Genomic DNA, 27,371 nt, shown 5'->3' with positions numbered 1-27,371 from the left:
GGGGATAACGCAAGGGGGACAAGCTGGCCCTAGAGACCCCCTGGTCATAAACAACTCACCAATGGGCAGTTAAAGAAGTGCAGTCCTGGACCTGGACAAAACTGCTTTTAGGGCCAATGAAGAGAGCAAAGATATAGTATCTAACATATATATGTAAAAGTACATATAGGAAATTTGGGTGAAGATGCAGATCAATGAATAAGGAGCAAGGTATAAAAGCATGTTTGCAAACACACAAAAGGAGCTAAAGTGGATCCTAGAGTGAGGAAGAAGAAACCATGAACATGACCATCATAACAACCTCTCTGACCCCACCAGAATGAAGTCCCAATCTTAGGACCCAGGGGTGCAGGAGAAGGGTGAGCATACCACCAAGAAAGGGGGTAGAAACAATTTGAACTGTATTTGTATTCTTTCTTTTTTATGCAATAATTACATCTGTGTGTAATAATTAATAAACTCCCAAGATTTCAGAAATGCTAACAATACATTCTTGGCTTTATATTTTTCATATACACACACACGTATCAAGGGGGGATGGGAGAACATATTTTTCTAAGGAAAGGCTTTCAAGAAAGAATCAGAAATACATTCACAGCCACAACTCTTCAGTTTGTCTTTCCTGGAGATTTCGGAGCCTGCTAGCACTGAAGGGCATGAAACGCATGTTGAAACTGACTTTTATTATTTAGTAGGTGGACATACACGTCCACTGGACCAAACAGCTCCGGAAAAGAGATTGGACACATCCATTCATCATTCCCATGAGACAAAGTTTGCCGTAGCAGACAAACAAATTAATTAACTGCTGAATCTAATTTAGCCAATTTCTTGTTAATTCTTCTATGGGTTGATTATTAAGCCTGACAAATTCCAGCCCCAAAGCACTTTACTTGAAAAAACAATAATTAGCAACAAGAAGAGAGAGAGTGAAAGTTGGGACTCCACAATAGATGTGGAAACCATTGCTTTATTTTCAGAAATAGAGCAAATGAAGCAGCTTCCTAACTGCTTCACTGGTTTTGTTTAAGCATAATATTTCAGAGGATGCAAAACTAGGGAATAAAAAGCACTTAGTAGAATAGAAATCAGTGGAGTGGTGCGGGAGAACCGTTAACATTTCATTTTTTTGCCAGAAACTAAATACACCAACCACGTTATTAAAATCTGTTTGCTGCTGGACTGAGTAGCTAGTTAACTACCATAACCAAATGAGCTTTAAAGGCTACACTCATAGTGAAAAATGCTTGTTACAGTTCAGAACTGTTAAATCCTGTCTAACCTGCCCTGCTGCCTTTGTGCCAGGCAACGCTCCACAGCATTTCAGCCCAGGGTTAGCCCAACATTTACAGCATGTTCACTCTGTTTCATTGGAGAAGCCATCTGCTGAGGCAACTCCAGGCTCCGCTCAAAGCTCAAAGACCTGTAGTTTGTTTGTTTTAGCTTTATGAGCTCCATGTCCACATTTCACTAGGATCTAGGTCAGAAAATGGTGCTTGAATAAGAAACCACAAGCGAGGGGCCAAAAGAATTTCAGAATGATTTGTCAGTCACAACCCACAGCCTGTAATGTGAGGGCTTGATCACTGAGGTGCTTTACAGTGGTGACTCTGGGCATGTTTCAAGAGCATGTACAATTTTCGGATGGCTCAAAACGGCGATTTTAATAAATTTTGAGGGACTGGCCTGCTTTGCATTCACATAGTAACTGCTGTTCATGGGACTGATGCCCAGCTCTTAAACCAAAACCCTCTATGACTGCCAGGAGAGGGTTTTCATTAGACAGCCCATGCCTTCTGCTGAGCTTCTGTCAGAAACAGGCATTTAGCACCTCCTGGTCCCCACTGAAAGACTTTTTCATCAGCTAAACTTTGACTGATGGAAGTCTTACCACATCAGGCCAGGCTGCATTTACTGTGCAGCTGCATTTATTGTAAAGTACTGACTTGCTGTGATACTGGGTTTTGCTAATTAGTCCTTAAATAAGTAATCCCTCTGACTGTGGACAAGATTCTAGAGCTGTCAGGACAAGCCAAAGAAAACCATTAATTATAGAAAAGCTGAGTTCTCTCTCCATAGATTTTCAGAGAAGAAAAAAGAGCAAGAGCATGAGAGGCCAGGTTTTGTCAGGCAGAAGTTGCAGGGACTCTATTGGGACTACTTGCACAATATGGTGGAATGCAGGACGAAAGTGTTTTAAGATTTCATTTAAAGAAAGAAAAAAGACCATAAATCTACTCATTTTGAGATCACAAGGCTACCATTGAGATCATCTGGATCTTTCGTGCAACACAGGCCAGACTGGTTTACCTACTTGTGCACTGTGGTCAACATGGAGAGTCCTCTCACTTCTTCATGTTAGTCCTTCATATATATGCCAAAATGAGCTGTGAATAAGCTCAATATTGTAGGACCATCCTTTAAAACATGCTTTGGACTTTGTACCTAAGTGAATGTTCTCAGCTGGGGTCAAGACAGAGTATCAGTAACTACATCTGAACTAGAGGAACTCCTCTCACAAGACCTGGGTATTCACTTGGTGAATCTGTGAGATGGAGAATTTTCCTTTGGCAAACTATGTCAATGCTTAATTAGCTTTGCCTATTAAAAACTGTACTTATTACCAGTTAATAGTATTTCTAGAAGAAGAACTTGAGAAATGTCCATGGGAAAAAGATTACTTCTTTTCCATTTCACTTCAGTTTGTCTACTTTATGATTTAACTTTTTAACCCCACTCAAACCTACCAGTGACACAAAATCACAGCTCCTCACAGCTGATAACCAAATAGTTTTGGGAAAAAGTCTAAAATATTCCACCTTCACCTGTTCATTCAGAAGTCTCCAAAAGTCATGATATAGGTCATTGTCTCATGACCACATTCATAAGGCATAATGACTGCAGTCCTTAGCTGACCTACACCACCACCCCATGACACATCCTGAACATGGTTCTTCAAGAAAATCTTCATAATGGAAAATCCACTGCATTATGGATTAATTTCAATTAACTAGAATGTAAAAAAAACCAAAGTATTCCAAGATTTCATTTTTTATCAGAAACACCTGACTCACTGATTTTCAGCCTTGATTCCCATCTCCTGGATTCTCCCATCAGAGAAAAAAAAAAGATTATGCCATATAGGTATACAGCCCCTTTGTGTTTGTATTTTTGATACAGTTTGTCATCTCCCCTTTGATTTTAATTTCCCTAATGTTTGTTGAAATAATATCAGTAACGAAAGGCTGTCTGTAAAACCAACGTACAGTAATTTGAGTTCTCCCTTGAACTAGCAGAAAACTCACAAAACATAACGTTTCTTTTACCAGGTCTGTATAGTCACTGGGGGCCCAGACCCACCTCATTTGAAGCCAGTGGCAATGCTCTCATTGACTTCATCGAGTTCAGCTCAGGAGTGATGTGGTTGCAAACCAGAGCTCCAGGTCTCTGTGCTCTATCCAGACTCAGCTCAAGGCAACCCACAGTGCAGGCACAGTGGATTTTGCCTCACGTGGATACAAGGAGGCACCAACCTGGTGGCCTCTGATCTCTGTCAGAAACAGTGGGACATGGCTGTTTTGCCACCCCTGAAAAACCTCACTCAAAACACCCACTAACATCAGATGCCAGAGGGGTTTTAAGGCATAACACAGACTCCTCATGTAGAAAAACAAGATTTCTTTTTTATCACTTGAAGTGTTGTTATTTTTTTGCAGCTCCGGCTGCCTAGATGACTAACTTCACAACTAAACTAAAACTACATCATAACATTGTTGCAGCAGCTTCTGAAATTTTAAAAGGCAAAGTTGAAGGAAATGCTAAACCTAAAAACCAAACCCCGGTCTCTTAGGAGATGGTGAGAGGTGATTAAAAAGCAAGCCAGTTGCAGATGAATGTTGATTTGAATTGGCAGTGAAAAAGCAGCAGCTTTTGAATATGAAGTGACAAAAGGGTTCTTTGGCATATATATGTACAAGTATGTATGTATATGCTATACCTTGTTCATGCTGACGTGCAGGGCTGGCCATGGTCCAACTACCTTCACACTCTCCGTTTCTATTTTCTTCAGATGAGAAGTTTCATCATAAAGAAGGGGAAGTCCTGAGCTCAGTTCTAAAAAGATGCCCAAAAGAAAGAAAGAAAAAAACAATCTGAAGGGAGGCTACAGAAGAACTGCAGAGCAAGGCACTCAACTACATTTGAAGAGACAACTGTCAGCAAACCATCTTCCCTTTAAGACCATCTGAAATGTTTCATAATTATGTCTGTGAGGTCATTTTTCTTTTTTTATTTAGCAAACAATTCCTCCCCCTCCTCCTTCTTGCCCATCCTTTCATTTCAGCAGGGCTTTTGCCAGCTCTGGGCTAGATGCTTCTCTCCTTACCTCCCCGCCTCCACCTCCCCTATTCTAAAACTCAGTTGACACCAGAGGGACTATTTATGCAGCCATGGTGCCACTCTCAGAACATGTGACATGTAAAGAGATGAGAGTATAGCTTTTGGCTTCTCTCAGACATCTTTATTTATATGTGAGCCTCTTTAAGATTGTTGTCAGGAATTTGCTGTGCTTTGTCAACAGAGATTTTGAGCAAACCACCAACACAGAAAGACAAGCAAAAATATTTTTTGAGACAGCCCTGAAAGGTCTCTGCCAACATCTTGGGGATGGTGTGCATATATGTGTGTATTTGCAAGTACTCCGAGAAAAATGAGCTCCATCATGTGACGATTTATCGAATCATCACAGGGGGTGATCATCATGGCAGAGGGGTTGGACTAGAAGATCTCCAGATGTTCCTTCCAACTCCATACCATTCTGTGATTCTATGTATCCCTGCATTCTCCTGTATTTTATTTTTTTTTTTTTTGCCATGGATTCTAGGTAGTAATGGTTGGGAACAATCTGGTAATCTACAGATTCTGATTCAAAACCCACTGAAATCAATAAAACCTTTGCTCTGACTGCAGTTTTGTTTGGATGAGGTTCTTAAACTGTCCTAAGAATATTAAATGTTACTCACTCAAGATATAATTCTACAGCTGTTTAAATATACATTAAGGGCTTTGCTGACTGGAGACAAACTGCTAAAACCAGCTTATAGCGATATAAGCAAAAAGATGTTTTTGGCATTGGTGAAACATTATCAGACCCTGGGGTAATAATGTCCTAGAAGGGGTTACAATATCAGCATTGACCTCCTCTCATCCCCTTGATGAGAGACCCTTGGTGGTCTCTCATCACAAGTTAGTGTTGCCAGAGTTCAGCATTTCTCACATCACAGCTGCTTCCATGGATGTGAGAGTGTGAAACTGCCCCATGATACCCAGGAATAAATTACCACAGCCATAAGATATGACATGATGACTAGGTGGTTTTTTTTGAAGAAACACAGTCATTCCATTTTCCTGTCAAGAAAGAACATAGAGGGGGAAAAAGTGCCTTACTGAAATTATTCAAGTTTGCTATGATTTAAAACTGACTTTCAAGCTGGTGTTTTTTATTGTTTTGGTTTGGTTTTTTGTTTTGTTTTGTTTTGTTTTGTTTTGTTTTTTTTTAAAGGGAGAGTTCTGGAAAACAAGCTAGCCAGTTTAGCTTTTCAACTCAACCTAGAAAACTGATTTTAAAAAAAGGCAAAAAATTGAAGTCCTACAAAAGGCATATATTTTCTGAGACGGCATTAAGTCTTGGCAAAACCAGGCTTTCATTTCAAGAAAGGATCTGGCAGCACTGTGTTTTTCAAAGCACTGTTTTCAGCCTGAAACTCAGCCTGTATTACACCGTTCTCTGCTCAGGGTTACACAAGGACTTTTGTAGCTAGCAGTTCAGGAATAAAGGATGTCGTTTTTAAGTGACAACCTGCAAGCTCAGCCCAGAGTTCAAGAGGCAAGCTGAGCCCCCTCTTCTTGTTCATCATTTTCCATCATAAAAATTCTGCAAGCTACATTGCATATTTGTTGGCATCTGCTTTGGGTGATAGCCCCAGCTGCTGCCAGTGGGATCTACTCACGTGCACCTGGTAATCCATGCACGACGTTGCCATGCCAATTAGGCTTAGCAAGCATCTTGCCTTCTCTGTGCAGTGGCACTGGTGCTGTAAGGCTAACTGCTCTTGAATACAGTGGTCCCTGGGACCGGGAATCTGCGAATACATTGGTGGAAGATCTGCTGCATAAAAAGATGCAATCTGTGTACGTTCTCTCTGAGGTGAAGGGCAGCATCGCAAATGCAATAATCAGGCTGAATGCAGGAAAACATCTTCTGCTGAATTGCCTCATAAACACACACGTCAGATTTGTTTCAGAGGATTTCACTTCTTCCAGTAATTGAAGTAGACAAATTACTTGGAATGTGAAAAATCAGGCAGGTCTGGCCTGGGTTTGTTTTCTGTAACAAAATCCCAGGCCGTGTGTTGCTGAGAAACATGCAGCAATATTTAAAGGGAACCTTGGCCAGGCGTACTGTCATTTCCCTCTCTCCTGCTCATGTCCTGCAAATTGCACGGGAATCTTGGAATTTATTGGAGCAGGTGTAAGTGGAGGAAAGGCAGATGCTTTCTCCCTCTCTCAACCCAATGCCGGATATATATAGGTGGGTCACTCCACGTTCTACTTCAAGCGAATTTAAAACCACCTCAGAGCTCAGAGATGAGTCCAGAACTGGACTAAGTCACAAAATGCCCATGATCCCTTGGAAAACCACATGGTAGCCAAACTGGTGTGCACAGCCTCACTCTCCCTGTCAGCCTCAGGGGGAAGTTTCCACTAGGACAGTGTATTCTCCCTATGAGACCTTTTGGCTCTCCAGGCATTTCCACTTGAGTTATTTTGGTCACAAGCACCCTCTTCCCCCAGAGTGTCCCCAGGTTAGTGACCACTTACTTCCTAGAAACACTTTCCCAGCAGTGGCCTGGAGGCAGACACCAGTCCCCGCTGTCCTCAGGTTCCTGACACAGACCCCTGGTAGTGTCTCCTCTCTGCCTGAGTTTCCTAGTCCCACACACTCTGCCATGTCTGCCGTCCTAGATAAGTGACTGACAGTCAGTATGCTCCTAACCGTTTTGGCATATATGCCATGAGCCTTTTCCACAGGGTCTCCACTGGACAGTTTTCTCAGGTGAAATAGCCTGAGCAGCATTTAAAAGGATCCATGAAAAATAAAACAAACCCACTGAGAACCAACCTTGAAAAGGCACCCAGACCTGTAACTCCAAGCTGCAAGTGAGTAACTTTGATTCGGCGTTTTAAAGGAAGCGGTCCTGTCTATACCATCACCGCTCTAAAGGCATGAACAACAGCCTGAGCACGCCAGGTCTAGTGTAGCCTGCCTGTGTTAAGGTGAGCCAGCTTACGGAGCAGCACATGGGATGCAAAGCCGCCTGAAGAGCTCAGCTGGATGCAGCCGGCGCACCTGCACCACGGCCTCACCTCGGAGGTGCCCCTGTCCCTTCATGCTCCCTTAGGAAGCAATTGGCATTTGGCACTACTGGCATTGGGCCATATCAGGAGCCTCCTCCGATCTCTTCACATAGCTAGCATGAACCAGCCATGAGCAGACAAAATGAAGAGAAAGATAAATATCTCTCCAGGAGTAGGTGCTACATGCATGTCTCAGCTGCCAAAGGCCCCTTCCGAGCATGGCAGCCGCTGGACAGGCCGGTGAGGTGCTGAGGGGCTTGGGAGGATGCAGCCTCCTGGGCCTCACCTTTCATCTCGCAGATAACTCTTGCTGGCCACAAACACAGCTACTCCTCATGTTTGCCCTTATGCTTTTTTTCTAAGCTTATTTCCCCAGCAAGGAGGAGTAGAAAAGCAGGAAAGCCTCAGAGGAGACGCAGAGCTGGAACAAACACCTTGTACTGTGTTTTTGCTTTTTTGCTGCTGTTTCTTTAATTGCCACCTCCTCTATGGCGGGGCCCATGGCAAGGCTGTGGGGAGCTGGAGCTCTGCAGCAGCATCATTGGGGCAGAGGCTGAGGCCCTGGGAGGCCGACATGGGGCCCTGGGCAGGATGGGGGAGCCCCCAGGAGGAGGAGAGGGGCGGTAGGGCCTGCAGTGCCCTCAGGACCAGGACACCCAGCAGCGGCAGCAGCATAGCGATCTCTGACTGAATTTCCTGGCATGCTTCAACTCTAATTTGGGAAAGACAAACACAGGCTGGCACAGCCCCCAGAAAGGTCACCGCCTCCCGCCGCACCAGGCTGACAGCCCAACCCAGGCTTTCCAGATCAGCCTCACCGCCAGCGCTCGGCTGCCACTCATGGCAGCCGCGTGACCTGCCGGCCAAGGCCCAGCCAGTTGCACGCTGCCCATGGCACTACTACACCATCTATGCCGGTCACCACAGATCACGGCCGAGATGCAGATACCCATCAGTGATGCTGGAGAGCCCAGTGGCCTGCCCTGGGTCTTTGGGGCAGCACCAGGCGGGGGGAGGCCATGCAGGTGGTGTGCCATGCCAGCCCCATGGTCTCCCCAGGGCAAAGGTACTCCAGCGTACAAGCAATGAAAGACAGCACGTCTCCTGAAGGTTGCTCCTAAGGGAGTAGCTTCATTGAAAGCCCCATCAAGCAATTTGTATTGCTGCTTAGGATTCCTTCCTTAAACATCTACAATGCCTTGCATTTTAATTATTTCTTCAGCTTCCCTCCTAAAACTTGTTATCTCCCTCTCCTTGGGAAAAAAAAATTAAAGAAAATGTTTCTGAGTTTCTGAAACAAGGTCTGATTAAAGTGCATGGGCAAGTAGATGCCTGTGCATTACTGCTGAGGTGGGACAACCTACAGTCAAGGCCACCCAGCACCATCCATGACAAGATCATGGTTTCAGGAATTTGAAAATTGTCAGATTAACTGCCCAGGCTGAAAGTGTCCATAGTGGATGCCTATCTCAGGGTGATTTACAATTATAAAGCCAAAAACTGGGTAAAGGAAGAACTTACCATCCCCTTGAGGCAAGGAAAATAATAGATTGTGCCTTGTTTTCCCATCTTCTGAAGTTCTTACACAGCTTCAGCATCTTGCACACTGCAGTGTGCAGAGATAATAATTTTGGAGAGCAAGAAGTAGGATTGCTCAATGGCAGGGATGTTTCCCTTCCAGTTCCTGTGTAAACCTACAAACATTTGGCCGAGCTATGTACCTTTAAAAAAGCCTGTACATGTTCAGCAGCAGAGACTTGCACCCAAACTCTGCAAAGCTGCACCAGGAACAGATAGGCTTCTCCCCTCTTCGCTTTCTACATACCAAGAATTTCTCCACCGAGCAAGTGAGCATACTCGAGCTGTGGTAGCAGAGGCTGAGCAGGAATCGTTCCCATTACCCAAACTAAGACCAAGATGCTGTTTGTCCAATGCTCCAAAGTTTCTGCCATTTTGTGCCCAGACATGAAAGCAAGAGTCAGACTCAAACAAGGAGGGCTGTAGGCAAGCTGGGCATATCAGCAAAAGACAATGATAGATGAGCAGAGGTTTGTGAAACTGTGTAAATAAATAGTAACAATGAAAAAATAGCCTGTGCCAAGTAGCTAGAGACTCAGTATCCGTGACTAATTGGTTATTTGTTCAGCCTATGGAACACCAATCTAACATCAAATCCCACAACCCCATAGCAAAGCCAGGAAATTGCAAATATTGTCTCATTCCCACATAGTACAAAGCTAGCAAATAATAACAGGAAGCATACTCTTCACAGAGAAAAACTGAAACACGTGTTGTTTTCTTTTCTTTTCCCTGCTTGCCAGAGACAACTCTGAAAGCAGCACAGTTACTGAAATGACATTCACTGCTGTGAACTTACTGTTTGGGTTTGGAACTCCAGAAACAATGTCCTTGCTGTCGGGAGCAAGGGGGCCGTAATTCCCGTGGTGGTGGTGATGACGGTGATGGTGGTGGTGCCTTGCAGGCATTTTTGTGGTATATGGTGCTCCACCATTCTCCTCAATGTTAAACTGATGCAGATCACTGTTGTTCAAGGGATAGCTACAAAACAAATTCAGTTCAAATTAGAGCGGTAAACAGTAGAACAAATTGCACTTTTGGGGAGAGCAAGTACAAACTTTCTTGGGAAAAAACCGCATAACTTCTTTGTAAATAAAATTTTTAACAAGATATATCCCAAATCTTTACAGTTTTCTGTTAAAAGGAGACTTATAAGGTGCAAAAAAAGGGATGTCTCTACTTGTTTGGTATGACTAACATCAGAATTATTTTTGATTTTACACACTACACGATCTCTGTTAGACTCTTATGCCAAGTCAAATTCTGACTGACTTATGGAATTCGATTCTCAAAAACATCAAAATTTGTCCTGCAGGAATTTGCAACTTCACCTGGGACAGCAAAGTGGTCAGGCAGCAAACAATAACTCCTTTGAAGTAAAATTATCAGAAGTGCAGACCAAGGAACAGTCCCAGAATAACATTACATTCCTGAGAAAGTTTGGACCTCCAAATTTATGGTGCAAAATAGCTGTATGAAAAATCTGTGACTTGGGAAAAAAGAGAGAAAGAGATCCCATTGGAAAGAAAAGGTTTTAAACGTAACAACATACAAAATAGCATTTGGTCAAAAAGGAATCATACCTGTGCTGGTAAAATAACTGGGGCTTTTTTTGCATATGTTTAGTTAGGATGTTAACTGTTATCAGTCTACAATTTACAGAGAAATGGAGATGTTGAAATTTTAATTCATCATCTCTAACTCAGAGGTGTCAAATGACACTGTTGATTTTCTTCAGTAGTATTAACTGATGCTGTTTCAGTTTATCGTTTGAAATGATGGTGAATTTCTAGAAATGATATTTTCTCTCATGCCATCAACAAAAAAAGACTGAGACTCTACATACATACTGCAAATGATTTGCATGTGCTTTTCTCAGAGCAGTACTTAAAGTTTTTATAAAGTTTTAACATATTCTATAGTATTGCATTAGACAGTAGTTGCAGTAAATCAATTCATTCCAAGAAAAGATGAATCCCCTGCCCATTTCAAAAATGCTAAGGGAATTATATCTTCAGCTGCGTGGGCTTTCAGTTTGAAACAGCAGCTGAAAATATGACAATATGGAATAAAGACAAAGAGAACAATTAAAGAAACAATGAATAAATTATACCTAGCCACTTGCTACGTATGTTCTCTACAGATTACTTACAGATTCAAAGCAAAATTAGCCAGTCATCTGCAAATAAACACATCTGTACCATTTCCAAAGATACGCTAAAGCATGCAACTTGGTACATCATTAATAACCACTGTCAGCTTAGTAATGAATTCTGACAACATGAAGTTTCTGACTGGACAGTAATTGAATAACACTTTTATGCTGGTTACTTATTGAAAGCAGGAGATGGGGAGGGGAATGTTGTGTGTATTAATCTAGGCAGATTCCCAGCATGTAGCACCGACTGCCAATAAAGTCACTTCTGATGCCTCACTTGCCTTAAGGAAACAATACAAATAGGGGTCTGATCCACAGGGGACAGCTTTGGTGAGCTCAGATTATCCAGGACTGGTCTGTCTTTTGAAACTGCACTATATCTTCACTGTTATAATCAAATCAAGCAAATGCCTCCTGGGGGAAAATGGTACAGGCTAACGAGATTGCACACTAATTGTAACAGCTCTCCTGCACTTTCCCTCCAAGGTCCTTAGATTGATATTTTTTGACTGAGAGGATAGCTGGTTTTGTTCATGCAGCTAAAACCCTTATTGGAAATAAGACCAGTTTTGGGATGGAGCCTCAGCACATACTATTTTTTTAGTCTATGATTCTATTTTTTTTTCAATACACAAAACCCCATGTGCTTGGGAGTTGCTCTCATTTCACCTGCTGGCAGGCTGGTTTAGCGGATTTTCGACTAGTCTTTTCAAAAGGAATGAGATCACACCAAATCCTTACATTGACTCCTCGTATCACTATGGGCATGAGGTAGCTTCCATGCTAAAATGGGAATGACCTGAGTAACTGAATGAAAACCCCTCTGGCATGAGGTCAAAGATGCACCAAATTCTCTAGATGTATTTCTTGACTATCCAGAGAGGAGCGCTCATGCCATGTAAAATGCAGGGAGACCATTAATTCAAAGAAGTCAAGAGCCCAGCAAAGCTGACGTTCAGGTGTGCACTGAAATCCTTGAAGAGAGTAAGTCACAAAGCTCCAGTCAGGATGCCAATGCCCGGGCAGTGCACTCTGATGTGAAATCCATATTGAAATCACTGGCCCATTTAGGAGGCGGCAGTCACTTGCACTCTTCCAGGGCTGACAGAAACGGACAGATATTGAGGCAAACTCATCTCTGTGTGCAGTCAGCTCTTGCACTCCTGATGGATACGGGGTTGGAGTGAGGAAGATTTTCCCATTCATACCCTCCTTTCCTCCCTCCCTCCTAAGAGTTCTGCACTAATTCACTACTAGACTGATGAGTTACTGAATCACCATAAACAGGGCTTGCAGCAGCCCCAGAGCCAACCTATTAGAGTTGACAGTACCCAAACAAAGATATCATTATTAGGCAAAATCCCTATTCTGTGTACTCTCTACTGTAAAATTTAGGCACACATTAGACATCTTACTGCATTTTCTACAAGGCGGCATCATTATTTTGCAGTGATGTCACATCTATTTTTCACTTATTCTTCTGTTCTTTCACTGTCTTAAATCTAGTGACTTGAGGACTTTTCCCCTCAATACTTCTTTTCTTTCTATTGCTTGTTTCTGTCTGGCTTACCTGAATAGATAATGTGCTCATGCATCCTTCCCAACCCATTGACACAAATAAATTGCTATTTTCAATGAAGCAACTTTCTGACCATACCCTAAGCCCTCCACATTTTCATACTTGCTCCCCAGATATCAAGTAATGCTCTCAGACTATGTGCATACATGGACAGGTATCAGTTTTCATCCTTTCTCTTGTATTTGTCTTTTGGCCCTCCTAGCATGCCAACATTACACCTTTGCTCTACCTTTTAGTAGTCAATTGGCTGTCCTACTGGTTTCCTCTTTTTCCTCTGTTATTTACCCGGGTAGTTTTCTCAACAAGCTTCAGCTGCTTCCCATACAACCAACTCTTGTCCTTCAAGGAAAATGAGGCAGGGCCCTGCAGGCTATTCGGTAAAGGAAGAAAACATTTCTTCCGTCTCTTGTCCCTCCCTCAGGCAAAGCAATCCTGAAGATTCAGTTACCGGAGACTGAACTTTCAAAAAAGCCACTCAAAATTCACAAGACACTTGGTATTGCCTTTAGCCTCGAACTCACATAACTACTTCTCCTGACCAAAAAGGCAGCACACTGAGGAAGAGGGCAAGTAACAATTATCTTCTGATTCCTTTTTCCATTTTTAAAATTTTATTTACATTACTAGTCCTTTACCCTAATTTTATATTCCTCACCCTTTGCTTTAAAAGCTATTTTGAGTTGACATTCTTATATTTCACGTGCTCCAGCCATTTTCTGCCTTACCAAAACATGCCTCTAGTGTACAACTCACACATACAACAGTGTTAGGAGACCATAGAAAAATGGAGAACAGAAAGGTATTTGAAAGACTGAATTATCCACCTTTCCCCTCAAAACCGAACTAAGCAGACCCGTGCTACCCCAACTGGTTGGCTGAACTGAATCTTCAACGCTTTCACAAGCAGAACCTCTACGAGCTCCCTGTGTAATGGATTTCAGCGTCTCAACATGCCTACATTTACTTTTGTTATTTATCCTGTCTCCTTTACTGCAGTTTAAGCCTGCTATTTCCTCTCCCATCCATCACAGGCACAGTGAACAGGTTATTTCTTGCTGCAGAAACCTATGTTTTTGAAAATGGCTCTTCACATCTCCCTTCAGAATCTGAAGACCTCTGGATTCTTCAGTTGCCCCTCACAGGTCACACATTTTCTGCAGCTCTGATATATTTTGCCATCCCCATCCGCTCAGCTGCCCCCTGCTCTGCCTCCAACATGTGGTGCTCAGAACTGGGCACCCCATTCCAGTTGAGGCCTTGCAGATGCATTGCAAAGAGGAAGGGTTGCTTCCCACGTCCTGTGGGATCTCCTCCTGTTTATACACTGGAACGTGACATTTGCTGTTTCCTAGATAGCCTGGAGTTACTGACTTGTGTTCAACTTCTGATCCTCAAAATCACCAGATCCTTTCCTAAACCGTCCAGGTTTCCACCCCCAACAACCTCAACTATGAAGCAGGTTACTCCTACCTGACAGCACAAACATACTATCATTTGTCCTGAGCTACATCCTAAACTTTCTCATGCACTAAGATCATAACACATTCAGGATGTTTCTCTCATCCATGACAGGCCTGGTGTGAGAGGACTTCCCATCTTTGTGTAATCTGTGAGTGACAAGAGATTTTTTTAAAAAAGTAATTGCCTTTCTGTGCCATCCTCCCAGCTGCCATCCTCATTCTCCTGGAGAACATAACCACATAGACCTGCATAAGCATCTTTCACCTGTGTCCCAGAACAGGCTTACTCCTGCACCCTGTCCATGTCCCCTTCTTTCACATTCTTCTTGTAGGCATCTCCCACCTGTCTGAAGTTGCACTTGGAGAGCAAACGGTGGGACTCTCTTCTCTCCCCTCCTTTGCGAGGCTGGTGGGGCAATAGCAGGAAGCAGGTTCAAACTGTCATGCCTCTTGAATGAGTCTGCATTGAGTTCAGGCCCTCCCTGCTACAGATGAACAATGGTTTTAAAAAAATCCCAGGTTTCTAGGTCTGGTTGTGATAAATAATCTTCAACAATTACCACACCCACCTCTGCTCTTTGCTTTGAACACTGCTTCTGCACCAAACTATTGCAATTTTCTAATAGTTAAAAATTCTCAAGCTTTACACAAACATCTCCACAACCCCTCTCAATCCTCCCCTATTCACAGCTCAGAGCAAGCCTGACAGTGATTTGTGCAATTTCTGGCAGGTCAAACCCTCACTGCAGGCTTTGTGCTGAATGTCTTGGGAGGCTCCTCCAACCACTTCACTCCCTAATAGGAGATGTTTCACTCAGCACCATATCATCACAATACCTTCTCCAACATTGAAATAGGTTTTAGATGTGCTCCCAAATGGTAGTGGAACTGTTAAAGTGTATGTTAACATGAATACGTATTAATGTGGAGAGACTCTCAGAAGTTGAACGAAAGCATTCATTGCACATGAAGCTTCAGCGTGGCAGCTGGGGGGTGACATTTAGCAGTTATGTTAAGCCAAACAGTCAGTTTTTGGGCTTACTCTCTCTCTTTGGGGAAAAAAAACCACAACCAAACAACTTTGGGTTTATTCCCTGCCCAAACCCAGCTGAATTTTTAGCCAAACTTACTTTAATCACTTAGAATCTCACACACCCCCTCTGTTGCCAGATGATGTAAAGTGGCACAGAGAGCCTAGGAATTTTGTGTACTCTGGAAATTTCCCTGTGGACAGGAATGAAGAGGAAACGAGGATAGGAAGAAAGTAGTGTTCTACATGAGTACCAATTAATCCAGAAACCACTGGATTTAGGCAAAAGACTTTGAGAGGACCCAGCATTCCACAAGAAAGGAACAAAGACCATGGCAGGAGAACTACTTATAAAAGAGAGAGGAGGAAGTTTCTTTTTTGCAGCCAAGGACAGGGACATTATAAAAGTGATGAGTGTTCCTAAGGAAAGGAATTTGGATCACTGAAAACAAACCGATGTTTGTTTTTTTTTCCTCTACCCTGCAACCAAGACCTCTTTGCTGGCCAGAACTGGCTTCCTAAGCTGTGAGAAGTATAAGTAAAGCTGACAGCGTTGTTACGCTTCCATGCTCTGCCCTGACACCATCAGATCACAGGAGAGCTGGCCCATCTCCATCCTTTAGGGAAGGCCTGGGAAGATGTGTGGCAGGTTTCTCTCTCCGCTGCAAGGATGATCAGCAGGGACACCTAAGTATCCTAAGGGCACCTCCGAAAGCAGAGCGGGCAGCCAGAAGACTTCTCCCACACAGACAAACCAACCTTGGAAGGAAAGAGAAAATGGTGATGGGGAAATGGGTGTTCAGAAATGGTGACAGAAGCCGGGAGAATTTCTCCTGTGGGAGATGAAAGTACATGCAGCAGCTTCCTGCATTACGAGGTGCTGAACTAAGTTTTGAAGCAGGAGTAATCTGGAATTCTCCACAAGAAGAACAGAGCCTGTAGCAAAGCATGTTCTAATAATATACCAAGAAACAAATCTTGACTCCACAAAGCCATCATCCTCACAGATTTCACCTTATCTACATAAAGATCATTAAAAAAATACCGCCTTGCAAAACTGTCATGCAAAATATGCCCAATGGGGAACTCAACTTGCTTTTCTTCATTTACAAATGGTTTTAATTAATGATAACGACAGCTAATGATATTTAATCACCTGTCAAAAAAAAATTCATTGTCCCAGATGTCCTTGCAGATGAGAAAGACTCTGAAAAGCAGACACAAAATTGTCTAAGGCAGATGAAATCCTCCCCCAAGTCAGTGCTGCCTTCCCCTTTCAGACACAGGCAGATAATGTATGCTTGGCCTTGGGAAATAAAACTAAACCAAGTAAGCCAAGTCAGGTTAAAATAGGAGCAAAACCAAGACAGGAACTTAGGCCTCCAAGACAGCCTGCAGCTGATCTTGGGTTGCCCACCCACGCTACAACCTTTTCCACCACTTAACCCATTAAATAACTCGGGCCCTCTGAGCTAAGCACATCCCTGTCCATCTCTCTCCCTTCCTCAGCATCACATACCTGCCAAAGCACGCAGAGAAGCAGGCACAGTCCTGATGCTTAGCTAACAGAGGAGAACATGAGAAACCACAGAATGTGACAGAAGAAATTACTGGACACAAAGGATGAAAGCGTAAGCAGCTAACAAATGTTACAGAGTGTGCCCTGAAGGATTGCTGGGTTTCACAGGTGCAGGGAAAGCTATAGGAGAAATGGCCAAACTTCACAAAGCATTGGCGGGGAGTATCAGGGACTTTTTGGCGAGAACAACCTTGCAAGGCCAGCACTGCCTAGGAAACCGTATCAATAATAAGGTTCATATAAGGTCCAAACTACCTGGATAGCCTCAGGAGGTTAGGAGATTTGAGTACAGACTTAGTAAAACTGGGAGCAATGCATGGAAAAAGCAGGGGTAACTGACAGGAGACAAGGGAAGGGAACGGGAGCATGTGTGTGCATCAGGGAAGAACAAACATGGAAAAATGGAGAGGAGAGGGAGAAAAGGGACCAGCCACACGTAAGCATGGTCAGTATGCTTGGCTGGTCAAACCCCAATCACTGCAGTCTTTATCATCTTCTTAACTGTAGTCCTACTTTCTGTGGGGATCTATGCATACAGGATTGAGCTCTCTGTGCTGCCGCATGTTTGCGTGCTGCAGTTTGCGTCCGTGGGTGCTGGTGCAGGCACTGCTCTCTGCCGCCTGTGCTCTGCATGGCTGGCTGAATGTGTGCTGCATGTGTATTTACATCTCTGGAATACACGCTCAGCTTCTCTACAGGCAGGGCTCAGAAACCAGGAACTACAGCAGCCTCACATCTAGCAGATTAGGAAGGTGAAATCACTTTAGCCTTAAAGCCAATCCACTGGATTTGGCTTCCCTTAACAATATTCCCTGCCTTACAAAAATCTATGTCTTACAAAAATCTTTCTGTCTCTGTCCCTACAGAGCTGAAATTACATGAAAAAAACCCCATGTTTTTAAAGAACTTAATCAAACTGTAGAAGTTTCATGCTTCTAAATTATTCAGATTCTCAATGCTGCTAATGCCCTACAAAGAAATACGGGGTCTTCTGCATTTTCAGTAATTTGCCATAACTTTGAAGTCCAGGGTGAAAATACCTGACACTATTGCCACACAAATGACTCCAGTTCAGGTTACAGATTTTTGCCCTTTTAACACGTTACCAGTAAAGCCACTGAAGAGGTACAGTGCAAAGCAAGTAAAAACTCTTACCAAAGCAGGACAGTTTTTCACTTAGTTGCTCAGAAGACAGTATTAACAGGCAAAAGTAACAAAAAATCAATCACTCAGCACATCAAGGGCTTTCTTATTTATAAACTCGCAACCTGTCCTATCTCTGTTCTCACTGCAACACTCAGACAACTCATCTGAGTTACAGCAAGAAACTATTCATTTCATCTTAAAAGCAATTTTCAGACTTTTTTTTTTAAAGTCAGAAATTGCGAATGAGAGAGACACATTAAATACAACAGGAGAATCTGAAAACAAATGATAACAAACAGCCTCCCCGGGCTCAGAATTTTTGAGACAGAAGCAGCAGAGCCAGTTTTACATTCAAGTTCCTTGAAGCCTTGCTTCAAATCAGCCTTGGTTATTGATTCAGTGAGCTCCAGGTGCTGAAGACACAGACGCTGAAGTCTCAAAGCTTCCTTTCCTCTTTCATTCCTCTTCTCCATTCCCGCAGTCTCTAGCAGACTTCATTGCTTTGTATTTCTACTTCTCTACGGTTCTCAAAGTTGCAGGAATTGGTAATGGCAGGTAAACCACTGCAATTATAATTCCAGCACAGGTTGCTATGGGTTTAGTGGGGAAATTGTTTTTTATAAATAGTTAGCTTCTAATCCGGAGTACTGCATTAGATGAGTACTTCCTGCTACTAATGAGGCGTGGCTACTTCTTTCATTTTCATCAGGATGCAGGAAGGAAAAGATAGTTTTCATTGCCTCATTTAAAAAAAAAATACTATTTTTTATAATCTTTCAATAGATGAAATCGCTAAATCAGGGACTACAGGTTTTCCAAACTGTTCTAACTTGAAACATCTGTTCTTGCTTAATTCAGTACATCATCTTTGATACAGTGAGCTGCAGGTTTTGCTGTTTGATAGTTTAAAGCTGATGGTCATGCTACTGCAAAGAAAAGGAAGAGGAAAAACCAAGCACACTACAAAGTCAGAATATAGAAAGCACAAAAACCAATCAGAAGCGGAAATGTAATTGTAGTGGCAGTTTGAAAACAACCCCAGGGGCATTTCCACTGGTTCCCCAATAGCCTTAGCTCAACATTATCTTATTTTTAAATTGGAAGATTCCTCAGTTCCCAGAAGGTATGATGACTAAGGCAGCCATCACGAATGCTTCTTCTGCCAGAGAGAAAGTGAACTGGATTTCTTCTGAAAAGATACATGCAACAGATGATGGAAGATAAGACACCACCAGACCAAAATGAGTAGTCCCACAGAGTCAAGAGAAAGCCATTATTCCAGAAACACAAAACAAAGAAATAACATTGGGCTAAGATATCAGGCTAGCGGAACTTCCCATCTCCACCAATCTTCCCTCTGTGCCAAGTCTGGCAAGACTCAATCTGAAAAAAAAATCACCATCTTCTGGGTGTGAGACAGCATATTGTTTTTAAACACGATTTCTTCCTCCAGCTCAAAATCAAACATTATTAAATGCTGAAATTAAAAGCAATATGCAAGTTATTACAGACATGTTTGCATTTTCTGTAGCAGCCTATTAATATGTGCAGTGGACAGTGCAGAGAGAGGCTTGATTTGTGAACTTTACAACTAAATTCAGATTACCACTTGTGAAACCAACTGTTTGAAAATAAGTTGTTTTGCTTTAAAGGATAGTCATAAAACAGTCATTAGTAAGTAGCTGAGAGCAGCATTTAGTCTGCAGAAGCTTTATTATTGGAAGTGACTCATATCAAAGGGAGGAACTCCAGCTGAATCAAGTTTTTATCTGTTTTTTGTGACGCTGTGGCAACAAGAGCAACAGCACATAGACTCAGAAAGGAAGCCTATTTGGCCAGTTACTTCAAGGTACAACAGTGTGTGAAAAACAAGGGAAGCTGAAGATGGTCTTCATCATTATCACACAGTGTTTTGCAATGCAAGAGACAGAGAGAAAGGTGTAGTCTGTCCCTTTACATTAGGTTTTTTCTTACCTACTTTGGCAAGTATTCTTGTTGTCCAAAAGCTGGCTCTTTCTGTGCGTCTGCTGCCTGCTGAGAATGGAAGACTGATTTTCCTGCAGGTCCTTCAATGCTAAAACTTGAGAGCACACCTAACAGCACTGTGTTTTTCCAAGCCTTTGTAGTCTGAATGTAAAGTAGGAAAAATTACTTATTCTGAAATAGTTTGAAATCTTGGTCTTCACACTGTAGCACAAGTTTGGTTAGGGTGCTGAGGCTTGACCAGCAGAGTGCTAGTTCAACATGGCTCTCAAAGGAGATTCTTGGCCAGCACAGTCTTAACAAAAGAAGCTAGGATCCTGGTGGATCAATCCCTTTTCAAAGCACCATACACGCAGTCTGAGATCAACTTAAAAAAAATACAGTTCCTATGTTATGTCCATTAATGCCAGCTGGTCTGTAGCACCTCTGGCTCAGTCTCTTTGGTCACCATTAGCAATGCTGTGATGATGGCTTTCCCCTACATGACTGCTTTCCTTAGTTCTCCTTTGCAGAGTAAGAGGAAAGCTACTTATCACCAAGTCTTTCCAGAGATCTGGTGCATCAGCTAAGATGAATGTGTGTCGAAACGTCTCTCCTTCGACCTAGGTGGTAGTAGCTGCCTGCTTGATACACAAACTGGAATGACTGGTAAAAACCTCATCTGAAAACAGATGATTGTGGCGCTGAATCTGTCTTCCTCCTCCCCATTGGAGGGCTCCACATAGCCAACTTTGATGCCCAAGAAGAAAGTGATACACTCAATTTCACTTTTTCCCTTAGACATTCCCCAGCTCATTTCTTGCCAGCAGCTGAAGTTCCATTTTCACAATTACTTGCAAGTTCTAACACTTTCTCTTGCAGGCTGAAGAGACGTCTTCCGCAACACTCATCCCGAAGGAAGGAAAAATGACATTTTACATCACAAGGCCATAATATATGCTTTATTCCCATCCACAACGTGAGAAAGCATCCTCCTTGTGGTCAATTTGCACATGGGTTCCCTGATAAAAAGGTCTGGAAGAACTTGTCGATTCTTTTCCTTAAGTGTGCGAACTTAAGTGTGCCAGCTTTGGAAATGCATTACAAAACCCGATCCCTTTGTTCGTTTTGCCTGTGACTCACATCAGCTGGGGAAAAATAGCTGAAAATGAAAGTTTAAAGAAAAAGCCCACACTAAAACAATATACAGGAAGTGCCAACACTTTCAGTATTGTATTTCAGTGTCATATTTCTGTATTCAATATTACTGATTAGTTCGCACGCCAGGGCCTGGCTTCAGCCAAAGAGCGATATATTTCAGCCCAAGTTACAGATGTGGTAAAGTCATCTTTCCGAATCCCCCTCCAGCTCCTGGGGGAGAGGATGGGTGCAGGATTACAGAGTTATCACAGGTCAAAAGCAACTCCCCTGTAAATCCGAATACACAGAGTGGAGAGCCAGGCCCAAGCTCTGCCGGGGAAGAACTGGCTTCCAGCTTTATTAAACGCAGGAGGAAGACACGCAGAGAGACGATCAGAAGATACCCTCAGCCAAGGCGTACCAAGCAATTCTCCAGCACGTGGAAGAACGCAGCTGATGACACACAGGATTTCAGATCAGTGTAATTTCTCAGATACCTAACACTGTACTCACACACACTGCCCCCCGTGCCCCCCAAGCTGATGTGAGGATAGTGTTTATCACCTGTAATCAGACAGCAGAAGAGTTTCTAGGCGTATGTTGGACTTGTAAAAAGAATATTTTAGACTTGCACAATGAATAGACTTCAGAACAGGGTGGAGAAAATTGGCATACACAGTTCAACAGGTACCCCTGAGAATGTGCTTCATCTGAAGGTGCTACCTCCTCCAGGCAGTTTGCAAGGCTTTTTTTTTTTTTTAAATTTCCCTGTATATTTAGAACACATTCAAAATGTGTTGATTTCTCTGTACCTAGAATGACTGTATAACATGCTCTTTGGCAAAAATTGTATGGCATTTCCTCATGAGGAGCTCCTAGTTAAAATAATTCAACACAGTGTACAAACACTCGCATACCAGGGCTATCAAGTCCCTGTACTGAGTTTGTCCATCTATAAACTACCAGTGCCTTCCTGTAGCAGCTTGAATCTAGGATGTAGCATAGATTTATATCACCAGAGCTTTCCCAATATTTTATTTTTAAACAAAAGGTGCTACTTCATTTAACAGCTGAGTTAACCAAGCATTTTCCACCTTTTTCCTCTCTCCCCTCTCCCCACATAAGTTGGTTTTCACCTGCGAAGTTTTGTGTTGCTTCAAACACCAAACTGTATTCCTAACAAACACCAAATTTTATTCCTAACGTCACAAAGCCTGTATTAGTCACTTATTAAAAGCAATACTTTGTAAGTAAATAGTGTTCTAATTTTAGAGAAAAAAAAAAAACAATCATAGTTTTATTTTAAAGCAACTTATTTGTACTGCCTAGGTCAGTGCAGGGGCACCTGTATCCACCTTTGTTGAGGTGACACAAGCTGCACGGGTCAGTCAGAGCAATGCCGGGGTCAGAGAGGAAACAGGTAGAAACGCTCCCTCTTCCCAACCGCATCCCAGCCCATTTGCTACAAGAAGCCAACTAAGACTAAAGCAAGGAAGGAGAGAGAAATTGATCTCTTCTTACTTATCTGATCGCTCGGTGACTTTGCTGGTACAGATTTCTGCAGACAGCAAGGAGGATGTGGGATGAGAAAGTGAAAGGGAAGTGCAGAGTGCATGAGCTGCCTCTCCAGAGCAGCAGAATGACAAGTGCTTCCCTCGAGGTGACACACACAAGCTGCAGAACACACAAGTCTCACAGGCTGTTCTTCACCCGTATGCAGATCTCCTGCAGGAGGCATTTTAACGCTAAAGGACCAGTTTGGCCTTGTGCTGTCTTTTCTTGAGATCTGCCAGGGAGATCCCTCATTCAGCGCACCTTCAGCAATAAACCAAATCACAGGTAACAACACAGGGAGAGGAAGAACACCGACAACAAACCACACAGAAGCCAATGAAGTTTATATGACAAGAATGATACTGTATTACAAATGTAGGCGTGTGAATCATGAAGCAACAACGCTCCACTTTAATGTGAGTATTCAAAAAAAACTCCTCCAGAGGACATTCAGAACAGGAGCTAAACTAGGCTAGTTTCTCTTTCTTCTTTTCCCAAATAAAACACTGCTGAAACAGAGGAAGACTAACCTGGGGAAACTGAAGTCAGCCTCTGTGATTACCTGCCTTCGGCTTACTCTGGCATTTTTACCTCTCAGTGCACAATTGCTTTATTGTTTCCCCCCCTCTACAGGCTGCACTGAAAATGTTGATCCATTGCTAATGCACTATGCTATTGCTCCATGCTGGAGCATTAGTGACTCCAGGGGAAAAGAGGTACAAGTAAAAGAAGTATCATATCTACCCACCCTCCCCCAAAATCTTTCAAAAATAATACGTCATAACCAGAATAAGAAGATTGAAAAATTTTATTTGTATGCAGCACATACAGGAAAGATCAAAACAAGTATTAAAAGGTAGCATTTGTAAACAAATGTGTTTCACAAAAAGTTATATGCTATCAAATTTTCTCTGAAAAAATTCATGGTTATAGCTGTGTATAAAGGTATATTTATCAAAATCAAGTTTAAAACTACTTCATTTTTAAAATATCCCTAATGAAGATTCGTTCATTCCAACAACTTCAGAGAGACCAGAGATGTAGGGCCTAATTAAAACAAGTGCATGAATGAAGATGGCACTATGATTTCCAGTTTAAAAAAAAAAAAAAATAAAAAAAAAAAATCGGCAAGTGATCAAAGTATCAGCCAAGCCTATTTAAAGACCTAGGTTTGTAAAATATACATTCAACATTGCAAATGTCTAACTTAAAAAAATAGAGCTATTTCACTGGATTGTCCTCATCTTGTAGTGTACCAATCATGAGCTGTGTTTTTGAATCCACTCAGAGGAAAGTTATCAGTAGGTAGTTTTATGCAATTGTATGGTTCACTTCCATAATCACATATTAAAATAAGACAACAGCAGCACCCTTTCAGCAAGGATTCATTTTTAACATTCTTGCCTTTATAGCAGCAGGTATGGTTTTGGGGGATGCTATCAATATAACCAGTAACTCAAAAAAGGAATACACGTACTCCATGAAGTTTATTATAGTGTTCTTTCCCTATACTTGTTTCCAAAGTTAGGCAAGCACCTCTATTTTCGCTGCAGAACACAAAAATTAAAAACAAATGATACCCAAACCTATGACTAACTCAGTAGGCTCCCTTTGTTGGTGGTCCACAAGCCATTTTGATTGCCAGTGTGTATTCTGTTTCTTCCTCCCTCCAATCTCCTATTTGCCTGTCAACTAAAAAACAAAATTTCTTGAAGTTCATCTATTAACTTGTCTCAAAAGAAACAATTAAAAGAACTAAGGCACAAATGGCTGATCTTCAACAGCAGGCAGAGGGTCACAGATTCAAAAGTATGGTAGAATGTAAATTCCCAGAAATATTTCTGGTCTTGGTGCACTGAGAATTCTTACCAGCTTTCACAAAAGGTTTTTCAAGATTTTTTTATGAAGATACAGAAAATACTTTTCCCAAGAATGTCCACAGACACTAAACAAGGATGGACATACAAAGACACACACTTTATGCACAGTACACGTTGAACATACTGCAGACAGACAAGGACCATGGAATGCAATGATGGTCTAAGATGGCAGGTGAAATGAAGGTGACTGTTTCTCAGAGAGTCGTCATGAGTTTATCTTGGTACACCATACTTTGGACTCCTCCTAAATTCTTCTGGTTCTGCTCCTGGATATACCGTAAATTGCTGTCCTCTCCACTTGTGGGGGGTTTCCAATACGGCCTGTCATCATGATAGGGTGGCCTGTACCATTTGCACAGTTATTGGTTAGTGAGAGATGGAAGTAAACTTATGAGTGCTACACAGCAACATGAGTTCATCCTGCAAGTGCTAAGCATGCATAGGGTATGATGGGCAGCCACCAGTAAGGGAAGGAAACGGCGACAGACCTACAGGTCTGATGCAGAAGCCACCGAAGCAACTAGGAATATATTTTGGCTGATTTCAAAAGGCTTTGAACCAGACCTCAGTCATTAAAAACCCTCCCTGTTTTTCCAAATGTTATAGACAAGCATTGTGCATCGCTGCTCCTGAATCCCAGAGGGACGGTGGGGAGGCAGGAGGCAGCTACAGAAAAACTAATGTGTACAACAAACAACTAAAATAAACTGTATCATGCAAAACGTTGAGCTCATGAAAGTATATCCCTAAGGTCTGAAAAATTAAGAAAGGCAATCCTGTTAAGGATGAAAATTACTCTTCTGTAAATATTGCTGTTTGCACAGCACTGGTGCGGTTAATGACACTGAAGCAGCCTGTAAGTTGCATAGTAGCATTTTATTAAGATGAACGCTTAGAGTCTCTAGCTAGTACAGGTATTTCTCTGTGACTATGTAGTGAAACCTGCAAAAGTACTAAGAGGAAAAATATTTTTTCCTTATTTGTTCATTACTTATTGCTGCTTAGAAATATTAACCTCAACCACTCCTAGAGCATCTCCTGAATCATTATGGGAGAGCGGGCCAATAAATAAATAAATAAATTTCTGAACAGTATGTAGGAAACCACAGTATTTGAGATGCCTTTATTATCAAACTTAAGCTGCACTTTCTATTTTGGCAATTTGTTTTAATTTTCTCAGAAGACTGAACATTAAGTTAACTTCAAACAAATAATTTCACTGAAAGGATTTTACTGAGAAGACTGAGACACAATCTTACAAATATTTCACAAATTATTAAAAAAACCTCCATATATAACATGTATTGCCCAGGTAATTTCATTTCAGCCCTTTGCCCATTCTAGACTTGCATGCCCAGCAGAATTTCATGCATCTGTGGTTTGAGCTCAAGTTCGTAGTCAGATGGATTAAGCTTTCTCAAATCAAGTTATCCAAGATGTTAAACATCCAACTCTTCCACTTTGACTCCAAGTTAGACTAACTTGAAGCTTCCATTTTAACCATACATTTAAACACTTCTACCTGAGTGGGACAAAAATTCTGAGCACCTTTTCTACTGAGCTTGCATGCCTGAGCTTTTAAGTATGTTTTTTAGACTTACAAGCCTAGCTATAAAAAAGCCATTGTTCGTATTTCACTGACCTTAATCTTTGCCCAGGCAGCAGAGGGGCTGAAGGGGGAGGTTGTCTACACACATTACAATACATTCTTGTGCTTATTTCAATATCACTCTGCTCCAGGGTGAACTATTTGGCTTTAAAATGTTACAGACTAGTATCATAAATGAAGAAATCTTTAGAAAAATTTCAGCAAAACCTCAAACGATTTATAAAAATCATTAACCTCTTTCGGCAATCACACTTTTGTAATGTGAAATTGTACATTTTAAACCACACACCAAAACAATCGACAAGTAAAACCTAAAACCAGGAAAAATCTTGAACGTGAAGTAGAGGTGAAGTTAATTATCTAATTTAAACAGTCTTGCATTTCTAGCATAAAATTAGTATCTGCTTTACTGTTCTATGCCAGGAGTTTTCAGATGACAATAAGTATGTCTGCTTCTCTGCCTAGCAAGTATTTCTAATAATATATTTGCCTTTTTCTTGCATTCTCAGATTCAAATTTGGACCAAATTGTCTTTTCCTCAATTTTAAGCTCAGTCTCATCTCCAGAGCCTGCCTACACTAAGAAGGAAGTCTACCCATTTTGATGCAAGAAGATAAAAATGTAAGATGAACTGGAATGAAGACTAGGGTATTGGTATTTTTTCAGTCAAGACAGTAATTATTTGTCTAAAAGAAATGAGTAACCAAAAGAGGCTACCTTTTATTAGGAAAAAACAGCAGCTGATTTTTATCACATGTACATGCACAGACACAGTTCCACCTGCAGGTGAGTGCCTCCAGTATGCATTCCACCAAGCTGGTTCTAACTTGGACTGAATTTCTTCCAAAATTTATTTTCACTCAATTTTTCATTACTAGTTACAAAATAAAAAAGTATGCGAGAAGATAGCGCAATAGCACATTGTCGTGGTAGGAATATTTTTGTGAAACAGTTCTCAAAAACTCTATGTTATGTTTTCACTAATTATCTGTAAAGTGCCAGATACATTGTTCCATGTATTTGGAAAAATAATATATACATTTCTGCAAAAGATTAAAAAATCACTGCAATGTGCAAATATGTTCACTCATAACTTAAACTTCACCCTAAAATGAGTTTCTTCTTTGTCTTAGGAAACTAAATACTGATCAAATTGTAATTAGTTTTATTAAAGCTACCGAGAATCTTCCCATCCAACATACCCCCTACAGAAATACACTAAAGTTGTATTTCAAATTCTGAATTAAAAATCAACCCCCAAAAAAATTTCATCAAGGAGA

General features: G+C 41.8%; 1 protein-coding gene across 2 annotated transcripts in view; it reads right to left on the bottom strand.

Moving 5' to 3' along the window:
* Positions 1–27,371, bottom strand: part of EPB41L4B (erythrocyte membrane protein band 4.1 like 4B) — a 174,092-nt gene that overhangs the window by 62,708 nt on the left and 84,013 nt on the right. Inside the window, exons 16-17 of one of the 2 annotated variants that reach the window (XM_074146174.1) lie at positions 9,794–9,975; positions 3,998–4,113 (exon numbers count right to left, since the gene is read on the bottom strand). In XM_074146174.1, coding sequence (XP_074002275.1) covers positions 3,998–4,113; positions 9,794–9,975 — 298 coding nt within the window. Of the gene's footprint in view, positions 1–3,997; positions 4,114–9,793; positions 9,976–24,676; positions 24,825–27,371 lie in introns of those variants that run through there. The other variant, XM_074146175.1, reaches the window with a different exon arrangement.

Source organism: Numenius arquata, chromosome 4 (assembly GCF_964106895.1).
Source record: "Numenius arquata chromosome 4, bNumArq3.hap1.1, whole genome shotgun sequence".
In the NCBI taxonomy this organism is placed as follows: domain Eukaryota; kingdom Metazoa; phylum Chordata; class Aves; order Charadriiformes; family Scolopacidae; genus Numenius; species Numenius arquata.
The sequence above is the reverse complement of the archived record's forward strand: the minus strand, read 5'-3'. Positions and strand labels throughout refer to the sequence as shown.